Below are 22498 nucleotides of genomic sequence, written 5' to 3'. Positions count from 1 at the left end.
AAAGCTTATGGACATATACCTTGTATCTATTTGTCACATACTTATGAACAGATGTATATATTACATATTTAATATTTTCTATATTCACATCCATATCTTGGATTTCTAGACAGCATTGTCACACCTAAACTTCTAAATGTGCATGCATGTATGCATGTACACATACACACACTGAGTATATTTCATCAGTAAACATTTAAAATAAATTAGTCATTATCTATGATTAACATTAACATGCTAAAATTAGTCATCATCTATGTTAAAAAGTATCTCTCTTGAAGATAGTATCTATTGTCCATTAAAAATAGTATGTAGTTAAGTATTCTACTAAATAAATACTATTTATGTAGCTGTTGAAGAATACTAAAATATACCTTAAACCCAGTAATTTTTAAATAAAACTTTCATCATTTACTTAAATCTGTTTTTATCTAACTATAAGAACTAGGCTTGTACTACTTGTTTTTCTCACATTACTTTCCCCCAAAATGCATGTGAACTCTTCATTTTACAAAGTTTTAGGCTGCAAACAAAGTTTGAGCAAAATTTATATCTTAATTGGATTATATACTAATAACCAAACATTAAAATCATTTAAAACTAGTGAAATAGAATAGAATTCTGTGTAGGTATACTTACTAAAAACGGATTAAATAAGGTGGAAAGGGCAAATGCAAATTAGATAAACTAGACCTATGTTATAAGTTATTCTAGTTCTAGTAAATATTGTTATTTTGATATTTATTTATTTTGGTTATTTCATTTATTTTCCTAGGGTCCGCCGGGACGTCCTGGCTTACCAGGGGCTGATGGTCTACCTGGTCCTCCCGGTACTATGTTGATGTTACCGGTATGTTCTTTTTTATGTTATAGAAATGACTTGATATTTTGTCATCTTTTTTCTAAAGATTATTGTTCAACCACATTGAAGAGCAATCAACTAGAAACCATTGTATGAGGTACAAATACTTGAAATTAAGCAGCATTTGGAAATTCAGGGAAATTTTACAAAACAAAATTCTGATAAGTATCAATCTCTGAATTAAAACTAAGCATTCATTATTTGATTACACTCTTAGCAACAGAGTTTTTAATAGTATTTCCAATTGTGATTTATCCTGAGTCACATTATTAACATGTTTTTATACATTATTTAACATAGCATTAATATACTATTTACCATCTGTTATCTATATAGTCATAAGTAGTATTTATTTGTAGTGTTATTATTCATTGCTCAAAAATTATTTTCTTTACTGTAAGATTCCTTTATAAAGTTTTTACTGCCCTGGTGTTTTGGAAAAAAAAAGTGTGTTTTTTTTTTTATCAATTTCAATGCCATGAACAAAGTTTCAAGAAATAATTACTTAGAATGAAAAATTGATTGGTACTACATTTTGAGTTAAAATGGAGCAAATTTTATAGGGGAATATTACAGAAGATCTGTTTTATAACATAAGTACTTAAGAATGGGTGAACAAAATAAATAAATCACAAGGAAAATTTCCTGTGTATTAATGGATATTCTAAAAATTTTGACAAACAAAATAGAGATTGAGCTGTAACCATCACTGAACTTGGTATATTTGGAATTTTATACAAATTAATCAATAAAATGGGTAGCATTTTTGCTTAAAAAGTCACAATGATTTATCCAGAGGTATAGAAATTATAGCATTTAAAATTGAAACAGAGTTTCTAGTTTCTTCTTCTACAGTGGTAACCTGTAGTGTAAAGAACTTCCATAAGAGATAGAGAGTAAAAACAAAACAAACTAGATCTCATGATTCATTATGGAGTTACTTTGTAATTTTGTAAAATCCCACCATTTTAAGTGGTTTTTGTCTAATGATCAAAGCACATCATTCAACATGTTTGACAAAGCTGATTTTGAATTTCTTAATGTTATGTCTTCCAAGTTCCGTTATGGTGGTGATGGTTCCAAAGGACCAACCATCTCTGCTCAGGAAGCTCAGGCTCAAGCTATTCTTCAGCAGGCTCGGGTAAGAAAGGATGAACTTGCATTCCCACAAGATGACTGACTCTGTGTCAAGTATATATGTGTGTACATATGGAAGATGCTACCATTATTAATAGAATATTTACTTCTGAATAGTATATTGAACTTACTTGGAAAACTGCTAAAATTATGTTTACTTTTCTAGTAGTAATGTTTATTAATTGAAAGTTATAGTTAGGTAGCTGACTCATTCAATACTGCCATTATATAATTCTAGCAGTCTCCCACCATAACACACAAGATTTATGTTTTTTTTTTTTTCCCCAAGAGTATTGATATATTTACACCTAGTGCACCTTATCTATCACATCCAGTTTTACTCTGCTAACTCATAAGTCAATGATTGGCTATAATTAAGAGAATAAAATTTGAAACACATTTGTTCTTACTTTTTTGGATTATCTAAGATATCAAGGGTAACACAGAAAATTAAATTTCTTGGACATCATATATAAGAAAGGAACCGGCCGGGCGCGGTGGCTCAAGCCTGTAATCCCAGCACTTTGGGAGGCCGAGAGGGGCGGATCACGAGGTCAGGAGATCGAGACCATCCTGGCGAACACGGTGAAACCCCGTCTCTACTAAAAAATACAAAAAAACTAGCCGGGCGAGGTGGCGGGCGCCTGTAATCCAAGCCACTTGGGAGGCTGAGGCAGGGGCGTGAACCCGGGAGGCGGAGCTTGCAGTGAGCTGAGATCCGGCCACTGCACTCCAGCCCGGGCGACAGAGCGAGACTCCGTCTCAAAAAAAAAAAAAAAAAAGAAAGGAACCTTCACATTTCTTACCAACCCTAATCTTTATAATCTGTAATGTTTTTAAAATTTCAGTTTATGATTTTTTTTAGTTTAAAACTTCCACTACTTGTAGAGTTGCAAAATATAGAATTACATTTATGGTTTTTATTAGTTTCATTGAAATTAGAGTATACACAAGAAAGTCAAAAGGATAGACCAGGGAGGAATTGGAATTCATATAACATTTTTATTTATAGTATTGTTTTTCTTTTTGAGGAATAAGGAAATAAAGGATTTATGATTGGTATGGATATGGTTACCCACTTTCTAACCAATATAAATCACTTCTGTGATAAAATTTTTATTCATAATGATGATGAATTTATGCATGTGTTAAAATATCTGAAAACATGAGTGAAAATTGTAATTCATCCTCAATATTTGTTTATGTCTTTCCTAAGTCTATCAATCTGAAAATATATCATTATTTGGTTGCATCATGTTTAAAGATAATTAAAAATTAAAATATTTGTTTATTAGATTTTGGCATAATGCAAATCTAAAATTATTTAACATAATTTACTAAAGATTTCTACAACTTATTTTATAAAATATATTATTTTGAACAATTTTAAGGTAATTTATTTGAACTTAAATATTTTATGAGGTCATTGAATTCCTCATTTTATTAGCCCTCTTCACCTACTTGAAAAATAGGTAGCAAGCATTATAATTCAATTTTTCAGATATTTAATCTCAAGGATTAAGAAGTATATTGTCAAAAATCTCATGGTGAGTCAGTAGTGACTTTGGAGATCCTACTGTTTTCATCTCGTGCACTTTTCTAATATGATTTTGCATTTATTTCTGTTGCGGTATTATTTTTGGTATCTTTGTGATAAATCTAAGTGTTCATCTCTTGAGCTCTCTAATATTCCAAAGTAGCACACAATACTAATTTAACATCTATCAAATTTGTATCTTTTGTATTGTATGTGTTCCAGCTTTTCAAGTATGCTAATTTCACATTTCTAATATTCAGTGTAATAATAGTGCATGTAATCAGTTTATTATGCCTATGATTATACAAAATAAAACATTCTTCTCTGTAGCATTATATTTGAGATTTGTTGAAAGGCACATATTATCATAACACTTCCTGACCAGTTTTGTTGGATAGTGTCTGGCTTTAGTTATCATAATTTTCCCTAAATTATTGCTAAAATAATTTTATCTAAAGTCTCTCAAATTGTGCCTACACATTTAAGAGAAAAAGGCTATGCATTATTCTTGAGTAAATTCAGAATAGTAAATTATCAGATATTAGTTGTTCTACAATCTAGTTTAACTTTTATTTTTGATTAAGTCATAGCAATATATGTTACAAGATTTTATATGTTAAAAAGTTTTCAAAATGTCTGATATTTACCTCTTTTGTCATTCGAGAAATTGGCAGTTCTTCAGTAACCTGACACTCTTTCTAGCATGTAGCTATTAAATCTGTGTTGATCATGTGTTACTTAAGGGTAGCTTGTGCATATTCATATTGTACTTTAATTTGCTCTTCCAGGAGAATATTACTGAATTTGATATATTTTGTTTTCCAGATTGCTCTGAGAGGCCCACCTGGCCCAATGGGTCTAACTGGAAGACCAGGTCCTGTGGTAGGTTACCCCAACAAAGATAATATATGTTAAAATTTTCAAATTAGCAGCTCCCTGTGCAACTTCTTCCAGGGATTGTGCATATCTCTGGTTGGTGACAATAGTGTATGTTTTCACGCTTGCTGTTGTTTCCATTAAAATAAAAATCCTTCTCAATTCAGTTTTCAGTACATTTTGATCAAAAGGTCTCAGTAAAAAAATTTAAATTGAATAAATAAAATAAAAAAGTAATTGAGTCATATCCAACTATTAATTTCTTAAACTATAAGTATCATTCATTTGCCTAACATTCAGTTTCCAAAATGATATTTTACATTAAATCCTTGAGACTTAATTTTATATTAAAAAAAGTTTGTTAAAAAAGAAAAATATATTTGAGGCCAGTGAAAATTATGACAAAATCTTCGGACAAACAAGATACTTTTTTAAACTTCAGGTTGCCTCAGGTTTCCACAAGATGCTTCAGATATTAGAAAGAGTATTTTCTGTTGTAGAAACTCTTGGAAATAACAAAGTATTATTGTTTTCTTACTAGCATGATAGCAAGCTAAGATATTTCAAATATTTTTGGCTAAAAAATCTTCAAAGACACTAGAATATACTAATGTTAAGTGGTGTAGCAGTTCACAGGATTCAAACCAGGATTCTCATCAATTTTAGAATAGATGGATAAATAATTTATATTTTAAATATTTGCTTTTTAGTATAATTTTTTTCTATTGTGCTTTCATATGCTCTCACAGACTTTCAAAATATTTTATGAAAATAAATCTATTTACAGAATTTATTATTCTGAAAGTTAAAATCTTATCTGTATTGTACGTACTAGAGACTTAACAGCAAAACTATTGTATTCAAATTTAAATCAAGTGCTTAGTCTTCTAATTATTTAATCTGTTTTACTGGTTATATTAGGGTGATAGTTTTTCTTCAGGTATTTTAGTCAAGATTTTATTGTGTAGATTTCCTTATATTTATATTTACCATAATTTAGTCAAAATTTTACATTTATATTGCAGGAATATACAATCATATAAGCTCAAGTGGAACATATATTCTGATAATATGTTTCATAGCATTTAAATTATGTAATTTAACACATTATTAATTTGTTTCATGTATTTTATCATACTTTGCCTTTCCAAAATACAGTAATATGGCAAATTCTATATCACTTAACAAATGAAATAGAATTAATTTTTAATTATTTGTTAATGACTCAAATTTATGTAACAGGAAAGTAAAGAGTATGTTAGTGTATTATAAAATTTGGGGTCAGAAGAATTAACCTAGGTATTTTATTAAAAATAAAAATTTCTGGGACTCTGAATTTAAGACTCTAATGTTGTAAATTCAGAATTGGAACCAGCACTGTAATTTTAATATGTGCACCAGGTTGATTCCTATGGGCAAACATGTTTGAGAAACAGTGCCATATATGATTTGATTTACAAATACCAGGCTGGACGTGGTGGCTCGCGCCTGTAATCCCAGCACTTTGGGAGGCCAAGGCGGGCGGATCACCTGAGAGGTTGGGAGTTCGATACCAGCCTGACCAACATGGAGAAACCCCGTCTCTACTAAAAGTAGAAAATTAGCCGGGTGTGGTGGTAAATGCCTGTAATCCCAGCTACTCAGGAGGCTGAGGCAGGAGAATCGCTTGAACCCAGGATGTGGAGGTTTCTGTGAGCTGAGATTGCGTCAGTGCACTCCAGTCTTGGCGACAGAGCTAGACTCCATCTCAAAAAAATAAAATAAAATAAAATAAAAAAAGTCAGTCCTAGGATATCTAAAACTCTATTATCCAAAGAAATTTCATTACTTATCTTGAAAAACACAAGGAAATAGATCCATAGAGGCTAACGGCAGCAATGAGCAGAAACAAGGGAGGCACATTACATTAGCGGTTCTTGTTTTCATTAAACAACCATTAAGGGCCAGCCTATTTTCCATAGCCTGTTGGCAAAGAGAAACTACTGCCAACCATATACACATTCTCAATGTCATAGCCCAAATTGATTAATTTTATCTACTTATCTCTTTGGTATGAAAGTTTCAGCTTCCTTAATTATTGAAGGTAGGTATTGAGAGAAAAAAAATCGTATTGTTTCTTTTTACCATTTACTCTGTTATACTTTGTTTTGAAACGTGCAAATTTGATGTTTGCATCAAAATGTTAAATTGTTAGTCTTCCAAATATCTTTCAACTCTATAGTCTAAAAAAGTATTCACTAGATTAAGATTTAGAAAAGAAAATTCTACATCAATATTTTGAAATTTGTTCATTTTTTCCTATGAAAAATTATTTTAACCACTTGTTTACATCCAGTTGCCTTTATAGACAAATGGAAGACTATATCATAAAACATGCAGGAAGTGTAGAAAAAATTTTTCCCTATTATTTTATTGTCAATGACTGTGTGACATTTTTTAGAGTAAATGTTGGAGCAAAATAATTATAATCTGTTGAGCAGGTAGTGCTTACATAGAGAGAATGTAATACAGTCAATTAATTAAAAATAGTCTGTTCTATAATTGCATTCAATTCAATGATTAATAATCTGACTTAATGTGGAACCCCAGTTTTTCTCTTGCAGAAGTTTGTTTGCAATAATTCTTTATTAGAAGCTTGAAAGTCATTATTCTTTTAAAGATTAGAAAATTCATGTGACTTGACTTTTTGTATTTCGTAGGCATCATGTTAATACTTCTTTTACTCTGGAGTCACCAGGAGGCTATAGATTGCTGACATGTTCAGATTTAGCATAATTTTAATCTTTGTCATACTTTATACAATGTGGTATTTAATGGAATGTGTATGGATTTAAATAAATTAGAATCTTTTAGAACACACAGTGTTTCAGCATGAAGTGACTATAATCACCATGTTTATTTTTAATGTTCTGAAGTTTTTTGGGGATATGTATTGCCTAGTGTTTAATTTTAAAACTCACAACTTGTTTATAAAGCAATTTTATGGTTTGTTTATTTATTTTAGTTTATGTGCCAGGTTGTTGTTGCACCTTTTTATTTTTTATTTATTTTTATTTATTTATTTTGAGATGGAGTTTCACTCTTGTCACCCAGGCTGGGATGCGGTGGTGTGATCTTGGCTCTCTGCAAGCTCTGCCTCCCCATTTCAAGCGATTCTCCTGCCTCAGCCTCCTGAGTAGCTAGGATTACGGGCGCCTGACGCCATGTCCACCTAAATTTTGTATTTTTAGTAAAGACAGAGTTTCGCTATGTTCGCCAGGCTGGTCTCGACCTCCTGACATCAGGTGATCCACCTGCCTTGGCCTCCCAAAGTTCTGGGATTGCAGGCGTGAGTCACCATGTCTGGTCACCTTAATTATGTAGATACATTTAAGATATATTTGTTATACAGACTTATTCTCATTGGAAAAAACAAACCAACCTGGGAAAAATGTGTTAACACTATTTCAGGGCAATTATAATAGTATCAATAACACCAGGTTCTTGCCATTTTATTATTATACAATTTAGAGTCTAAAAATTATCAGAATATAAAAGCAGTAACATTTTGTCAATGTTAATCCTTATAGTATAAATGGATTAAATGTATATCTGATTTGGTAATAATGGGTTACTCTACTACTACATCACAGAGTAGTGATAAATAATGCTTTGTGTATCATCCTATGAGTTCTTATAGTGCACACACAAAAGACAATTTCAATGTGATTTCATGAGGTTAGCTTCTGTGCAGTGCTACATAAAATATAGACCTTTATTGCTCACAAATTGGAATGTAATCGACATATTGAGAAGAGATATACTTCAATGCAAGTGCTGGAGAATTTTACTGTATTAATAAGATAATGCTAATATGATTAAATATATTTTGAATAATGTTTAATTATTTCAGGTGCAATTGGCAGGATAAAAGTAGTTATAAAATTGCTAAATTAAGTGAAATATCTTCACTTTTTTCTATAGGGGGGGCCTGGTTCAGCTGGGGCCAAAGGTGAGAGTGGCGATCCAGGTCCTCAGGTAAGAAATCAAAGTTTGTCTTTTTATTCTTGACTGGCTTCTTTGATACAACATAATTCCTTTGAGAATGCATCAATAGTTCATTCTTTTTGTTGTTGTTGTTGTTCCTGAGTAGTATTCTATTAAGGTATGAGAGTTTATTTTGAAATTAAAAAATTCAGAGAAAACTGATTATGATATTTGGGTGATTCAAGATATAGTAGCCTTCTTTTTTTATGTTTGGTTAACTTTGCCATTAAAAGTATGGAAAATGTTTGCAGATTAACTGGGAATCGTGTAAAAACACTGATATTAGACTATATGAAAACGTAGGGAGTTCATTCTTTCCCAAAGTTTGTGAACTTTTTGCTCAACATTTTCTTTTTATAAAATAGATGAATCTGAAAACATACCGCAGTAATTGTTTTGGATTTTAGTTTTCCTCGACTCCTTTAATCCAAAAAGAGAAATGTATTATCAAAGGAAGGGTTATTTTCATTAAAAACTAAAAAGTATTTGTACTGTTATTTTTGGCCCATGTCTTCGGACTGGAGTTCAGAGTACAGTGTTCTCATTACAAAGCTACATACTCTTCAACCTGTAGACCATCTTTTTTTTTTTTTTGAGATGGAGTCTTGCTCTGTTGCCCAGGCTGGAGTGCTGTGGTGTGATCTTTGCTCACTGCAACCTTCGCCTCCTGGGTTCAAAGGATCCTCCTACTTTACCCTCCCAAGTAGCTGGGACTACAGTCATGTGCCACCATGCTCGGCAAATTTTTTGTATTTTTTCTAGAGTCAGGGTTTCACCATGTTGCCCAGTCTGGTCTCAAACTCCTGAGCTCAAGCAATCTGCCCTCCTGGGCCTCCCAGAGTGCTCAGATTATAGGAATGATTCACCATGCCGGGCCTTTAGACAGTCTTAATTTTTTATTTCTAGAATGAACATTTCACAGTGATTATAAAAGTTATTTAAATTTTCAAATGTGGGTTTTATTTTTTCTACCATGTTTATTATATGCATATTATTTTAATTAACTTTAAATAGCATATGTAGTTAGTAAAATATGAAGGCCTATGTAATATTTATAGTGGAACTACATTTGACCTATTATTAGCTGTATAATTTCACTTTAAAACATATATATCGATCCCCATGAAAAGTATATATTGACACATTATGGTGTACTGCTGCTGAAGAAAAAGATAATGAGAATGTTAAACCTTTAATCTGACATAGTATGGTGCCAGTCAATAATTTGCTTCAGGGATTGCCAAATTTTAGGAGTATAGTGGGGAAAATTGATTAAAGACTTTAGCTGTTCACCATCTAAATGGGAGATTCAAACATGAGAAAAGACCATTATAATCCAACATTATAAGTGCAATGAAAGGATAAATATCTAGCAAAGAACATCCAACAAATGAGAGAAAGGTGAAAGAAAGGGGATTGGTAAGAGAAGAGAAATGGAATGGATAGTTAAGAGTGTTCCATCAAGGGAAATGTAAAACCCCAAGGTTTTGGGAATAAAATGTGTAATTATTTATTTTATTTAAATGTAACCTCATGTCTACATATATAGTGAATAAGTGATTTTTTTTGGTAAGAAGCCATTTAGAAAAAATAGGTATTTATTTGATAGAAACCTTTTGTCTTCTGCTTTATTTAAACTTTTACGTGGAAATAATTTTCTTGTGTTTGAATGATTAAGGTAAAGCTAAGAGGATATTAGTTTCTGAAACCATCTCTCTTGATGTTATTGAGTTTGTTGATCAAGAATTCTATAATATGGTTTAATTATGATGTTTTGATATAGGGCCCTCGAGGCGTCCAGGGTCCCCCTGGTCCAACGGGAAAACCTGGAAAAAGGGTATGGCTTGTTTTCATTGTGCATTTTGAAGGCATCTGCCATGATCATTAGTTTTATTTATTTATTTATTTTACTTATCTGCTAGTAATAAGAGTCACTTTGTTTAATTATGCTGTTGGCATTATCAGGGTCGTCCAGGTGCAGATGGAGGAAGAGGAATGCCAGGAGAACCTGGGGCAAAGGTCAGGAGCTCACATATTTTTATATTCACATCCTGTATGTCAGTTCACCACGTAAAATTTTGTATTTAAAAATCCATTTTCTGAATCTGAGGGAATATTTCACATTTAATGGAAAGACTAGAATTGTGATGATAATGATGATGATGATGGTTTTACAGGGAGATCGAGGGTTTGATGGACTTCCAGGTCTGCCAGGTGACAAAGGTCACAGGGTAAGATACATCTATTCCTTTTTTTTCCAGAGAATGTTATGAAATATTTTATAATTGATAACAATTTGGGAAATCAGGAAAAGAAGAAAAATTAATTTTAACATTTGTGAATCGACTTAATAATAATGTAATAGATACTAGGAGGAAAATAGGTAAAATACACATGTGGTATCAGTGTAAGTTCTTTGAATATTTTTAGACATTATAATATTTCTTTTTTGCAAACATAAATTGAATCAGAATGTTTATATACATGTACCTGGAAAATATAAACAGAAGAGCAATGTGGACATTTAATTTTACCTCTAATTTTTAAATAATTTTCTCAACTTTTTCATTACTTTTTGTCTGTGGACATATACTCAGAAGAAGACATCTGTAGGTAGTTTGTCATTAACACAGTAATATACTAGGCACTATGTTATTTTTTGGTGATGATAAAAGCTTTCAGTACAAGTCAAGAACTTGTAATTTGTGAAGGCTAAAGAAACCATGATCCTGAACAGTATTTCAGCAGATAATTTTCGTAGGAAATTATGAAGACTGTCTCTCAAAAATAGATCAGCTTTAGATCTTCATATCTTTCTTTACCAGCATTAATAATGAGGCTAAGATAAGTTGTAAGAAAGTTGGAGAAGAAAAATATAGTGAAAGAAAAGAAAACCCTATGAATGTCTCACAGAACATATAGTGTGTGTCTAACATCTTAAGATCAAGATCTACTTTTATCCATTTTAAAAAATACCAAATTTCTTTCATCCCCTGAGTTATGCAGATTTAATATAAATTATTTAGAAGTAGAAAATATTTAAGTCAAAGTCACCAAAGTATATCCATATTTAATACAATCATCAGCAAAATAAGTTTCTAAATAATTTATCTCAAAATAATTAAATGTCTGAAAACTATTTAAGATACTTATTTTTTCAATAAAACTTTTATATTGAAAATTAAGAGAACAATATTATAATTATAAAATATTATTAGCATACTAACATGTAAAGCCAGTTAACGTTGTTAAATTATGATTTATCTGCAACATGTTTTGAGTACGGTAAATAAAGCATATGTTTTCCCTGTCAAATGTCCTGTTTTATTTGGTTTGGATACTTACCTGATAGACTGGTAAACATTCTACTTATTTCCATATGCTAACCATATTTGTATTGATTTAACAGGGTGAACGAGGTCCGCAAGGTCCTCCAGGTCCTCCTGGTGATGATGGAATGAGGGTATATTAATACTTCTTTTCATTTCTTTAAGAAATATTTAAAATTAAAACAATAAAACAAAATCATGTTGAAATGATACATTGTCTAAATGTTCTATACTCTTATTAATTTTGTCAATGACAGGGAGAAGATGGAGAAATTGGACCAAGAGGTCTTCCAGGTGAAGCTGTAAGCAACTTACTTTTTATTTTTAAGTAATATCTCTATTTTTTAGGACTAGTGGCTGGTGTTACACATATAAAAACAACGATAAACTCAGATAAATATTGCAGTCTTAGCTAAGCTAACCAGATAATTGCCATGTGAAAAAAATGAAAAAGGATATATAGAGGTCTTCTTTTGTTACAGAGAAAATCTTAGACAATTGAGGGAAAAATCTGTGGAATGTAACATATTTCCAGCCAAAAATGTTACCTTACCTAGTTTTTGTTGCTGTTTCTTTATTTTGTTTTTTGTCCTGTCATGAGTAGCTCCAAAATTTATGTACTGAGAAGAAATGAATCATATTACCAGAAAAAAAAATTATAATATGTCACTTGGAATATACCAGACATATAGATTATATCACTTTTCTCCATCAAATATTACAAATGAGGAAACTGATCTGGGAATGTTTACTTGAAGCTAGCTAACAAAAAAACTAAACTAGAAATAGGCTTCCTAATTTTGGTTTTAAATTACTACATTCTACCTTGTGCCACATTTTAGATCCTTGTCAAGTAAATTCAAGCAAATGGGGGAGAAATTAGATTATTTTATTGACTTTTCTAAAGAAGGAAAAGAAGGTGAGCAGATGCAGGAGGGGTAAAAAGAAGAGAAGGAGAAATCAAGTGTAAATAAAAATAATTTAAGGAACCTCTCAAAAATGGTTTCTGTAATCTGCATATATAGTTACACAGCTGGTCGTTTTCTTTTCTCAGTGAATGCTATCTTAAGAAGAAATTTACCTAAATGTACAATAAATGAGAATCAGGACTCTTCTATTTGCATAGTATATCTGATTGAATAATAATGTTGAATGCTGTCATTGAAATCAAAAAATGACACAAAAGTGTCATATTGAAAATATTAAACTATTTCATATTTTAAAAATTCCCTAAGTGATTCCTATGTAAATTTATTGAATCAAAGAAACACAGTTTCTGTACTAAAAACTGTTATTTATTCTGGCTTTTGGATCAGTATAAACACTAGATATTTATGTTATGGACATCACTTTCAGTGTGTTAATAAAAGATGTCCAGATATTTTTACTCTAAAAATAACCTTAGGATTTCTTAATTGGAAGAGACATGTTTTTAGGACATTGTTTTTTAAAGACGTGCTTTTTTCTTTTTCTCCTAGGGCCCACGAGGTTTGCTGGGTCCAAGGGGAACTCCAGGAGCTCCAGGGCAGCCTGTATGTACTGCTGGAAACATTGAAGATTTTCTAGGGAAAGCTTGTTGCCAACCTTTGAGAGGCCATAAAAGCCCTCAGTAAAGAGCCAAGAGTTTATTGCCTTGTTGTATTTGAAGATCTACATTCCCTTTTTTCCTTCTATCTTCCTTTTGATTATCTTACTGTTTTCATGATACATCCCCAGCATGTAGAGGAAAATGTTGGTAGATTGTCTCCAATGTGGACATGGAAAAGAAAGTATAGGTCTTGTCTCTTCTTCATTTACATTAAATCCTAAAATGATTTTTAGTCGCTTAGGGTAGTGAGTATCGTGCTATTAGATTAGTCTTTTTGATTTTCTATTTTAGCATCAAAACATATAAGCAACCATACATACTTTTTCTTCATTGCAGGGTATGGCAGGTGTAGATGGCCCCCCAGGACCAAAAGGGAACATGGTATGTATGTAGCAAATAGTGATAAAATACCCCATCTTTGAATATAACCACTAAGAAGCCATTTATGTTGCTAAATCTAAAATATAAAGATTTCTTATATTTTGCTAAGTATATTAGATACATTAATATTTTACAATATTTTCCAGAATCTCTTGAGGGAAAATTGTTTAGGGGTGGTGGAGGTATTTTCCAATTAAGAAGAAAAAAATCTATTGTGTAAAATAGCCCATTAAAGACTTTTTGTATTTTCCTCTGGCAGGGTCCCCAAGGGGAGCCTGGGCCTCCAGGTCAACAAGGGAATCCAGGACCTCAGGTAAGTCTAAGCCATTGCAGCTCCTTTGAAATAATGGAGGGGGGAAGATGCTATCTTTGCATAAGAAAATTGACAGCCCCACAATTTTCTATGTAGGCCTAGCAATATTTAAAATGTGAATGTAGGAAAATACATCCTTTTCTTTTTTAAAAAAGTTGAGCAAACTTGCAGAAGCCCCTCTCTTCCCAAGGAAAAATGAATCATTCAATGTTTAGGGAATGCCAGGACTAATAGCCACCTGCAGGAGAGTTCTGAATGGGATCACATTATAGTCCTTTTGCAAAAAGAGTAGCTTGTGTAAAACTCCTCATCGTGTTCTAAAATTCTTTGGGGTGTATAGGAACATATGGAGATTCTTATAACTCACTCTATGTACTATAGTGAGCTAATAATTTGCTGTTTTAAAAGTGTGTTACTGTGATTTGACTTCTGATATATGAAATACATTTTTTAAAAATAGGGTCTTCCTGGTCCACAAGGTCCAATTGGTCCTCCTGGTGAAAAAGTAAGTTAATCTGTTGTTCTAGTAAAGCCTAGTGAACATGTTTGCTTTAGCAATCTTAGGCAGGTATAAGGTCTGCCTTCTGTTTTTGTTAAGATATCTAGATCGCTCAGCACATAAGGAATTAATCTGGAGTTGACATGGAAATACAGTGTGGGGAGAATTTATTCTTATGTCTTAAACTATGAATGATAAAACTTCAGTTACCATTTAAACAGCTTCTAAGTGTGATGTTCTCAGCTATATTAATTTCAGGAACATACTGGTATGAGTGAATATTTTCTCTTTATTTTAGGTCTCCTTTTCTTTCTCATTATTTTCCAGAAAAGTAATTAAGTTTGCTTGTGACAAAAGATTTGTAGGAAGATATAATGAAGGGAAAATTGTGAAGTTGTCATTGCCACCATATCTCATATATGAATGGAAAATGATGGTCTTGTTAATAACTCAATGTCTGGATCAAAACAAGAATAAGTCTTTAATTAAACACATGTCTTTTTCCCTGATCTCCACTGTGAGAGTCCTTGAGTAATATTTTGTTCCCTGTAGTCATAGCACATTGCTAGCTGGCTCTTTCCAACACCTTTTTTCTTTCATTATTTTTGTTAATTTCTACAAACATAACAATTTTTTTTAAAAAAACTAACAGCTTCATTGAGGTGTAATTTGCATACTATAAATATTCACTTGTTTTAAGTGCACAAGTGAATGATTTTTACTAAATTTACAGTTGTGCTGCAATCTAACTTTCAGAATACTTATACCACTCCAGAAATAATCCTTGTGTTAATTTGTGGTCCGTGTTTCCACCCTCTCAGACCTAGCCAACAATTAATTTGCTTTCTGTCTCTATAGATTTGAGTTTTCTGAACATTTCATATGAATGAAACTTATTAATAAATTTAATATATGATTTAATCATATGAATGCATATGTGACCTTTATGTCTGACTTCTTTCATTTTAGGTTCATCCATGCCATAGTACTTTTATTAGTACTTTGCTCCTTATTATTTATTAGTACTTTCCTCCTTATTTTGTTCTGATAGTATTCCATTGATTGGCTATACCAGGTTCTGTTTATTTTTATTTGGCAGTTGATAGAATATGTGTAGTTTATACTTTTTCGCTATTATCCATACCACTGCTGTAGTGAATAATTGCATACAAGTCTTTGTATTGATGTGTTTTCATTTCTTTTTGGTATATACTTAGAAGTAGAATTCCTCGGTTATGGTAAACTTATGTTTAATATTTTGAGAATTCCACTCTTTTCCGTATTGATTGTACCATTTTTCCTTCCAAGCAAAGATGTATGAGGATAGTAATTTCTCCACATTCTCACTCATGCTTGTTATTGTCTGTCTTCTTGATTACGATCATTCTTGTTGGTGTGAAATGGTATCTCATTGTGGTTGTAATTTGCATTTCCCTGAACACTACTTTTGTTGAGCATCTTTTCCTATGCTTAGCAGCCATTTCTATCATGTCTTTGGTAAAATATCTATTAAACTCTTTTGGTTAATATTTTAATTGGATTATTTATCTTAATAATGAGTTGTGAGAGCAAACATCAGATTTAAGTAGTTTTGAAAGTACTTTTTTCTGTGGATGCTTTAGACATAGATGCAGAGCACTATTGGAAAATGTCCTATGAGTTATGTTAGGTTCTAAAGGTTATTTTTAATATTTAGATCAGGGATTTTAATCTGGGTCACTCATATTTTAGATTAGCACATTGTAAATATATTTATTTTACATTGCACTTGGCACCTGCACCTGTTAAATTTCTACCATGATTTTATCATGTATGTACTAGATTGTTAAGAGGAATTTGCTCTTAGGAAAAGTTGTTATATCTGAATTCCCTGTGCCAAGCCAGATAAAATATAGAATCTGGTTTACTGCATTTCTGGTGGTAAGAAAAGAGCTGTCTTATGTGCATACTGCTTCTGCCTCTGATCTGAATATATCCAGCCAGTAGATTCAAAACCAATCTCTTACCATCAAAAGGAGAAAGATACTCAAGAATATGAGGAAAACACTTTTTAATGATAATACATCTATAATATAAATTTTTTATTACATCTATATTAAAAAGTAGAAATTATTATTTTTAATTTTTTATTATTTTATTTATTTATTTATTTATTTTTTGAGACAGAGTCTCGCTCTGTCGCCCAGGCTGGAGTGCAGTGGCCGGATCTCAGCTCACTGCAAGCTCCGCCTCCTGGGTTCACGCCATTCTCCTGCCTCAGCCTCCCGAGTAGCTGGGACTACAGGCACCGGCCACCTCGCCTGGCTAGTTTTTTGTATTTTTTACTAGAGATAGGGTTTCACCGTGTTAGCAAGGATGGTCTCAATCTCCTGACCTCGTGATCCGCCCGTCTTGGCCTCCCAAAGTACTGGGATTACAGGCTTGAGCCACCGCGCCCGACCTACTTTTATTTTTAATGATAGCTATGATTTATTTATTCTGACTGAGGAGTCTTGTCTCTGAAAATTTGGTAAATAGTAATGTTTTAATTGTATCATGGTATAATTTAGCATTTTAATATAATTTAGCTAATGTCATATATTTTTACTATCCAAGAACAATGTTTTTTGCTAACTTCTTATAGCCTGGCTTTTCTTTTTGGTAAAAATATTTCATAAAAATTAAGTTAATTAACTAAAATAGATAAGATATTATATTGTTTTTTTCTGATATTTTTGATAAATATACCAAATACATCCTGTGATAAATTGTGATTTCTCCCAAATATTTCCTGTGATTTAATTTCTGAGTTTACTCATATATTAATTGCTCAATAGAAATTGATGTTACATGACTGTCTTGAGTCCAGTATAAAATAACAGGACACAAAATAAATATTAAAGGGAGGAATTTTGAAGACATGGATAGGAACCTAAGTTCATCCAAATTGCAATGCTGCCACGTATTAGCATCGGCTAATTTACCTAAACTCTTAATCGATACTATTTCTCGCAATTCTTTGAGAATGTGGATAAGGAACATAAATTGCCTAACATGGTACATAGAAACATTCAATAAACTAACTACTTTATTAAAATTAAATATATTACATTCTTTTAACTTTTTTTTCCCCACCCCTCCAGGGAAACAGCAAACAGTAAACAAAGCAGACAAGATATTCTGCTATCATGGAACTTCCATTCTGAAAGAGATCTCTTCATTTTAGTTTGTTTAAATAACAATCTTATAGTGCAAGAGTTTTAATATATCTTGCCTATTATTTATTTATTTTATTATTATTATCATTATTTTTTGAGACAGAGTCTTGCTCTGCCACCCAGGCTGAGTGCAGTGGAGCCATCTCCACTCACTGCAACCTCTGCCTCCCAGATTCAAGCAGTCCTTCTGCTCAGCCTCCCTAGTAGCTGGGATTACAGGCGTGCGCCACCAGGCCCTGCTAATTATTGTATTTTTAGTAGAGGTGGAGTTTCAACATGTTGCCTGGAGTGATCTGAAATTCCTGGCCTCAAGTGATCAGCCCATCTAGTCCTCCCAAAGTGTTGAGATTACAGGCGTGAGCCGCCACCGCACCCGGCCTCTTGTCTATTCTCAAATGTATAGCAACATAAAAATTCCGTGCAATATTTATTACTCAAAAGGTTATTGTCATAAAAATATCACATTTGCTGATAATAATAATTAATGAAATAATTGTTTATATACTACATTTCGCTTTGAAGAAATAAAACCACTGCCTTGAGAGTGAAAGGTAATTTAAATGACAGGCAAAATGAGAGCAAAAATTTTGTGTTTTATGATACTTATTACATGGTGTTAAATTACTTGATTGAATATGACTTTTGTAGACTGGTGAAGAAGGTTGAAACGTTCAAGTCCTTTAAATGAGGTGTAATTACTTTTGGTTAAAAAATCTTAATTTTTCAATTTGCAGGTTACTTTTAATTCATTTTTGTCTTATGCTGATTTGGTTGAAACTTTCTTGTAAAACTGCAATGTCAGGCAATATGAATACAATGATTATACTTTACTCCCTGAGAATGAAAAAAGCCCAAAAATATGTCCAGCATTTAGGCTTGCTGATATGTCCTTGACCTTCCCATTGATTCTGAATCCTGGACAATAACTTGATGTGTCAATAATAATGACCTGGGCTCTGGGAGCTTGATAAATTTAATATTCTTAGAAGAATGTCTACTTTTCTCCCAAGAAAAGGTCTGATTCCCAAGAAAAGATACTGTCACTACCAAGAAAAGGTAGTGATTCTTATCATGTTCCAAACTTAGAAATGGTCATGTTCAATGTGATTTGAAACTCTGTGTGGTTAAACAGGGATTAATCTGTTGAACTGTTACTTTACTGTTATCTTGTTGGTTACCTATTAGGATATGTTCTTTTTACATTAAAATAGATTTACTTTCCTTCATTTCCTATGAATAATTATCACACCATAACATTGCACAAAATATTTTTTAATTTTTAAAAATAAAAATGGTGTTTCATCAATGTTACTATGTAATGGTGTTTCATCAATGTTACTATGTAATTTTTTGAATTAGTACTTATTAATATTATTGAGGGAAATAATACAATCTTTACTTCTTTAATGATATGAATCAATATATTTCTGATCTGTAATGCTTTCCTTTTTGTTCTCTAAGCTTCGATTTATCGTGGTATTGAACAACTAATTTGTTAATTTAAAAAAAGACACACCTAAGATTATAAGCAGACTAAAACCTAGCATACCTGTGACATGTTACATTTAGTTTTAATTTATCTTTATGTGGCATTTCCTCCAAATAATATATTCAAAAGTTATTTAAATGTTTATTACTTATGGATTGAATCCAGTGACTCAGGATAAGAATTTCATTAGTAGTATATGTACAAGTTAAAGCTTTTTAAAATTATTTTTATTTTTTAATAGTTTTTTTTTCTCTATTTGATAAGGGACCACAAGGAAAACCAGGACTTGCTGGACTTCCTGGTGCTGATGGGCCTCCTGTAAGTAACAGCTACCTGGTCATTAAAATTTCTTTACATTATCTTTAAAACTAGATTTTACATGTGTTTTAGAAATGATTATATGAGGTTAGTAATAAAAATAAATTGAGCCAGTATTTAAACATTGATCTCTCTAAAATACCTTTTATCATGTCACTTCTATATTGCAAAATCTTTAATGAGTTCACCGTAGCTTTTGCAGAAACTCATTTGGCACTCTAACCTAAAACCTCCGCAGCATCTTATATATTTTTTTCTTTTTACTTCCTCCTTAACCTTTAGCTCCAGGTAAGCAGGCCCACTCACATTTTCTTAGCATAATCTAAATTTTCTATCACCTATCTTTCACAATTCTGTTTCCTCTCCTAGAAAGCCCTTCCATCCTCTCCTCCTTTTCAAAGTAGCTATTTCTATGAGTCCAGGTGACGTTACTCACCATTGATAAATGTTCTCAGACATCTTTCACGAAAATACCTCAGCCTACAGGGATTTCTTTCTTTTCTGGAAATATAGCAATATTTATTATTTCCCTTTAAATAGTAATAAATTATGAAATTGTGTAACCTCTACAGTTATTATATTAAAAACGTTTGTTATTTACAGATTTTTTTCCTCGTTAAACTACATATTCAGATTTTTTAGTGCTAGGATATAAGATTTCTCATCCTACCTCTCCTTGCTATTGAGTATAATTGCGATATGGCTATAATTTTTATTTACTGAATCTCAATAAGTTGATTATTAACACTGTTACTATTTATGATCATGCTGTATATTCAGCTGTCTCATCCACATGTCTTAGTGCCCCTTTGAAGGTGCACATATGATCATTCGATTAATTTGCAAAATATAAGGCAATTTAAATACCTTTATATAAGTCTTTGAGGCTGGGGATGAATTACTAATGAACAATATGTATTATTTGATGTCCTTTTTCTATGTTCTCTCAAATGCATTATGTATTTGAGGAAACTTACATCCATCACATATAACCTTATTATGTTTACTTCCAAATGCCATAGTTTCCAATTTATTTAAAGCCATACACACGGATGCAAAAGCGTTCAATGTTTTTGAAACTTAAAGAGTAAGATCTTAGTAGATTTAATAACAAAATAAATACTTTTATAGTATTATTAACTCTGTTTATATAACATCTTATCAGTGTATGTTTTTGCTAAATATAGGGTCATCCTGGGAAAGAAGGCCAGTCTGGAGAAAAGGGTGCTCTGGTAGGTTACAAAGTATCCATCTAAATGTCCTATTAAAAAATTTCCAAGAGAAAATGCCTTAATTTGGTCATCTCATATATATAAATTATGTTCATATAGTTATTTTGGGTATAAAAAAGATATCTTAGACTACTTTTAATTTTATATTAGTAACTTTAGAAATTAGACTATGTTCTGTCCTTTTAAAAAATATTCCCATGGCTAGGAATATGTGCACATTCTGCATGTGAATTATGTATGGAGTAAATGGTAATAATGTAAAACAATGAAATTGGACAAGAATTACTCAATATTACTGAACTGCTTATGTAACCCCAATTTTATTATTATTACTTTCTGGTAACCATTATCTAATAAAATGTTAAATTAAGACCAATGACTATCAAAATATCAAAGTGAAATGTAATATATGCATATTCAATGTTAGTGCTACTTTAGATTACAGTAGCAGGGGTAGGATCATTTTGTTTGCATTTGTTTTGAATTCTTTTAAAACAGCATTAAAATTTCAGCATTACTGCAGAAATTATAAATTATGATTTGTAGAACGTTTTATGTAGGTAGACTAGAGAAATAAAACGAGCTGTGGAAGATACATAATTTTGATTATATACTTGATGAAGTGAATGCTACTAATTTATAATTTTCTATTGGAAATTATCAATCTTGTTAGTTTTTCAATAACTGTTATAGACTTTCAGTATAGCATATTTTAGGTTAAAAATCAAATTATTAATTTTTGAATTGTTTACATTATTTTACATGCTTATAAGATTTGCCTTATTAGTCCATTTCAATATCATATTTTTAGTATGAATATATGATATAATACATTTGGAGTGAATAGTGCTAGTTACATGTTTTTTTTTCATCATATCTGATTGTAGAAACAAAGAGTAAACTACCAAAAAATCTTTGTCAAATATTAGCAGTAGAGAAAACCATATCCTTGTAGATAATTTGGTAAAATTACAGTATGTAAATGAGTAGCACTTTCAATTTATTATACATATAAGTGGTAATTAATGTATTTCAGGGTCCTCCTGGTCCACAAGGTCCTATTGGCTACCCTGGCCCCCGAGGAGTCAAGGTAACTGTTAAATTGTTTTCACATTATACACTTTCAATGTGAAATGTTATAGTCATTTAATACTTCTAATTTATTCCACAGGGAGCAGATGGTGTCAGAGGTCTCAAGGGATCTAAAGGTGAAAAGGTAAAATGTAATTGTTTAGGTGGTTTTAATTTCTGTATATTATGTTAACATTTAAATTTATTTAACAGATATTTTATTTTTTGAATATATTGAGTGATTACTTACATACTACACAATGCTAGTATAATTTTGTACCTTTTATCTTCACAACTTAAAAACAATGTCTTGTATCTTGTGATGAGGGTTAAATACTAGAACAGAAACTAAATTACATTACATAAGAGAATTAATTCTGCATCTTTTTTTTTTACATGTGCTTAAGTTTTGTAAATCATAGGGTTGGCTTTAGGAATAGATTTACTACAGGATGTTGTCCAGTTAGATGCGTAACATATGAGTGTTCATTCCTTTTTTCACTGCTGAAATCCTCAAAATGTATAAATAAATTCAGCACAAAACAGGAGAGTTAGAAGTACACTAAATCCATTGGGGAAAGAGGAAGTCTTTCTATATAATAATACACACAAATCAATAGTGTTAAAAAGTGAGAAATAAAAA

General features: G+C 31.5%; 1 protein-coding gene across 1 annotated transcript in view; it reads left to right on the top strand.

Annotated features, from left to right (window-relative positions):
* Positions 1–22498, top strand: part of COL11A1 (collagen, type XI, alpha 1) — a 220804-nt gene that overhangs the window by 87629 nt on the left and 110677 nt on the right. The window contains exons 12-28 of the mRNA XM_011935227.1: positions 776–850; positions 1920–2003; positions 4362–4418; positions 8376–8429; positions 10222–10275; positions 10404–10457; positions 10616–10669; positions 11848–11901; positions 12025–12069; positions 13246–13299; positions 13692–13736; positions 13996–14049; positions 14510–14554; positions 19499–19552; positions 20740–20784; positions 21821–21874; positions 21956–22000. Of these exons, the coding sequence (XP_011790617.1) occupies positions 776–850; positions 1920–2003; positions 4362–4418; positions 8376–8429; positions 10222–10275; positions 10404–10457; positions 10616–10669; positions 11848–11901; positions 12025–12069; positions 13246–13299; positions 13692–13736; positions 13996–14049; positions 14510–14554; positions 19499–19552; positions 20740–20784; positions 21821–21874; positions 21956–22000 (927 nt within the window). The remainder of the gene's footprint in view (positions 1–775; positions 851–1919; positions 2004–4361; positions 4419–8375; positions 8430–10221; positions 10276–10403; positions 10458–10615; positions 10670–11847; positions 11902–12024; positions 12070–13245; positions 13300–13691; positions 13737–13995; positions 14050–14509; positions 14555–19498; positions 19553–20739; positions 20785–21820; positions 21875–21955; positions 22001–22498) is intronic.

Source organism: Colobus angolensis, unplaced genomic scaffold (assembly GCF_000951035.1).
Source record: "Colobus angolensis palliatus isolate OR3802 unplaced genomic scaffold, Cang.pa_1.0 Scaffold141, whole genome shotgun sequence".
Classification (NCBI taxonomy): domain Eukaryota; kingdom Metazoa; phylum Chordata; class Mammalia; order Primates; family Cercopithecidae; genus Colobus; species Colobus angolensis.
The sequence above is the reverse complement of the archived record's forward strand: the minus strand, read 5'-3'. Positions and strand labels throughout refer to the sequence as shown.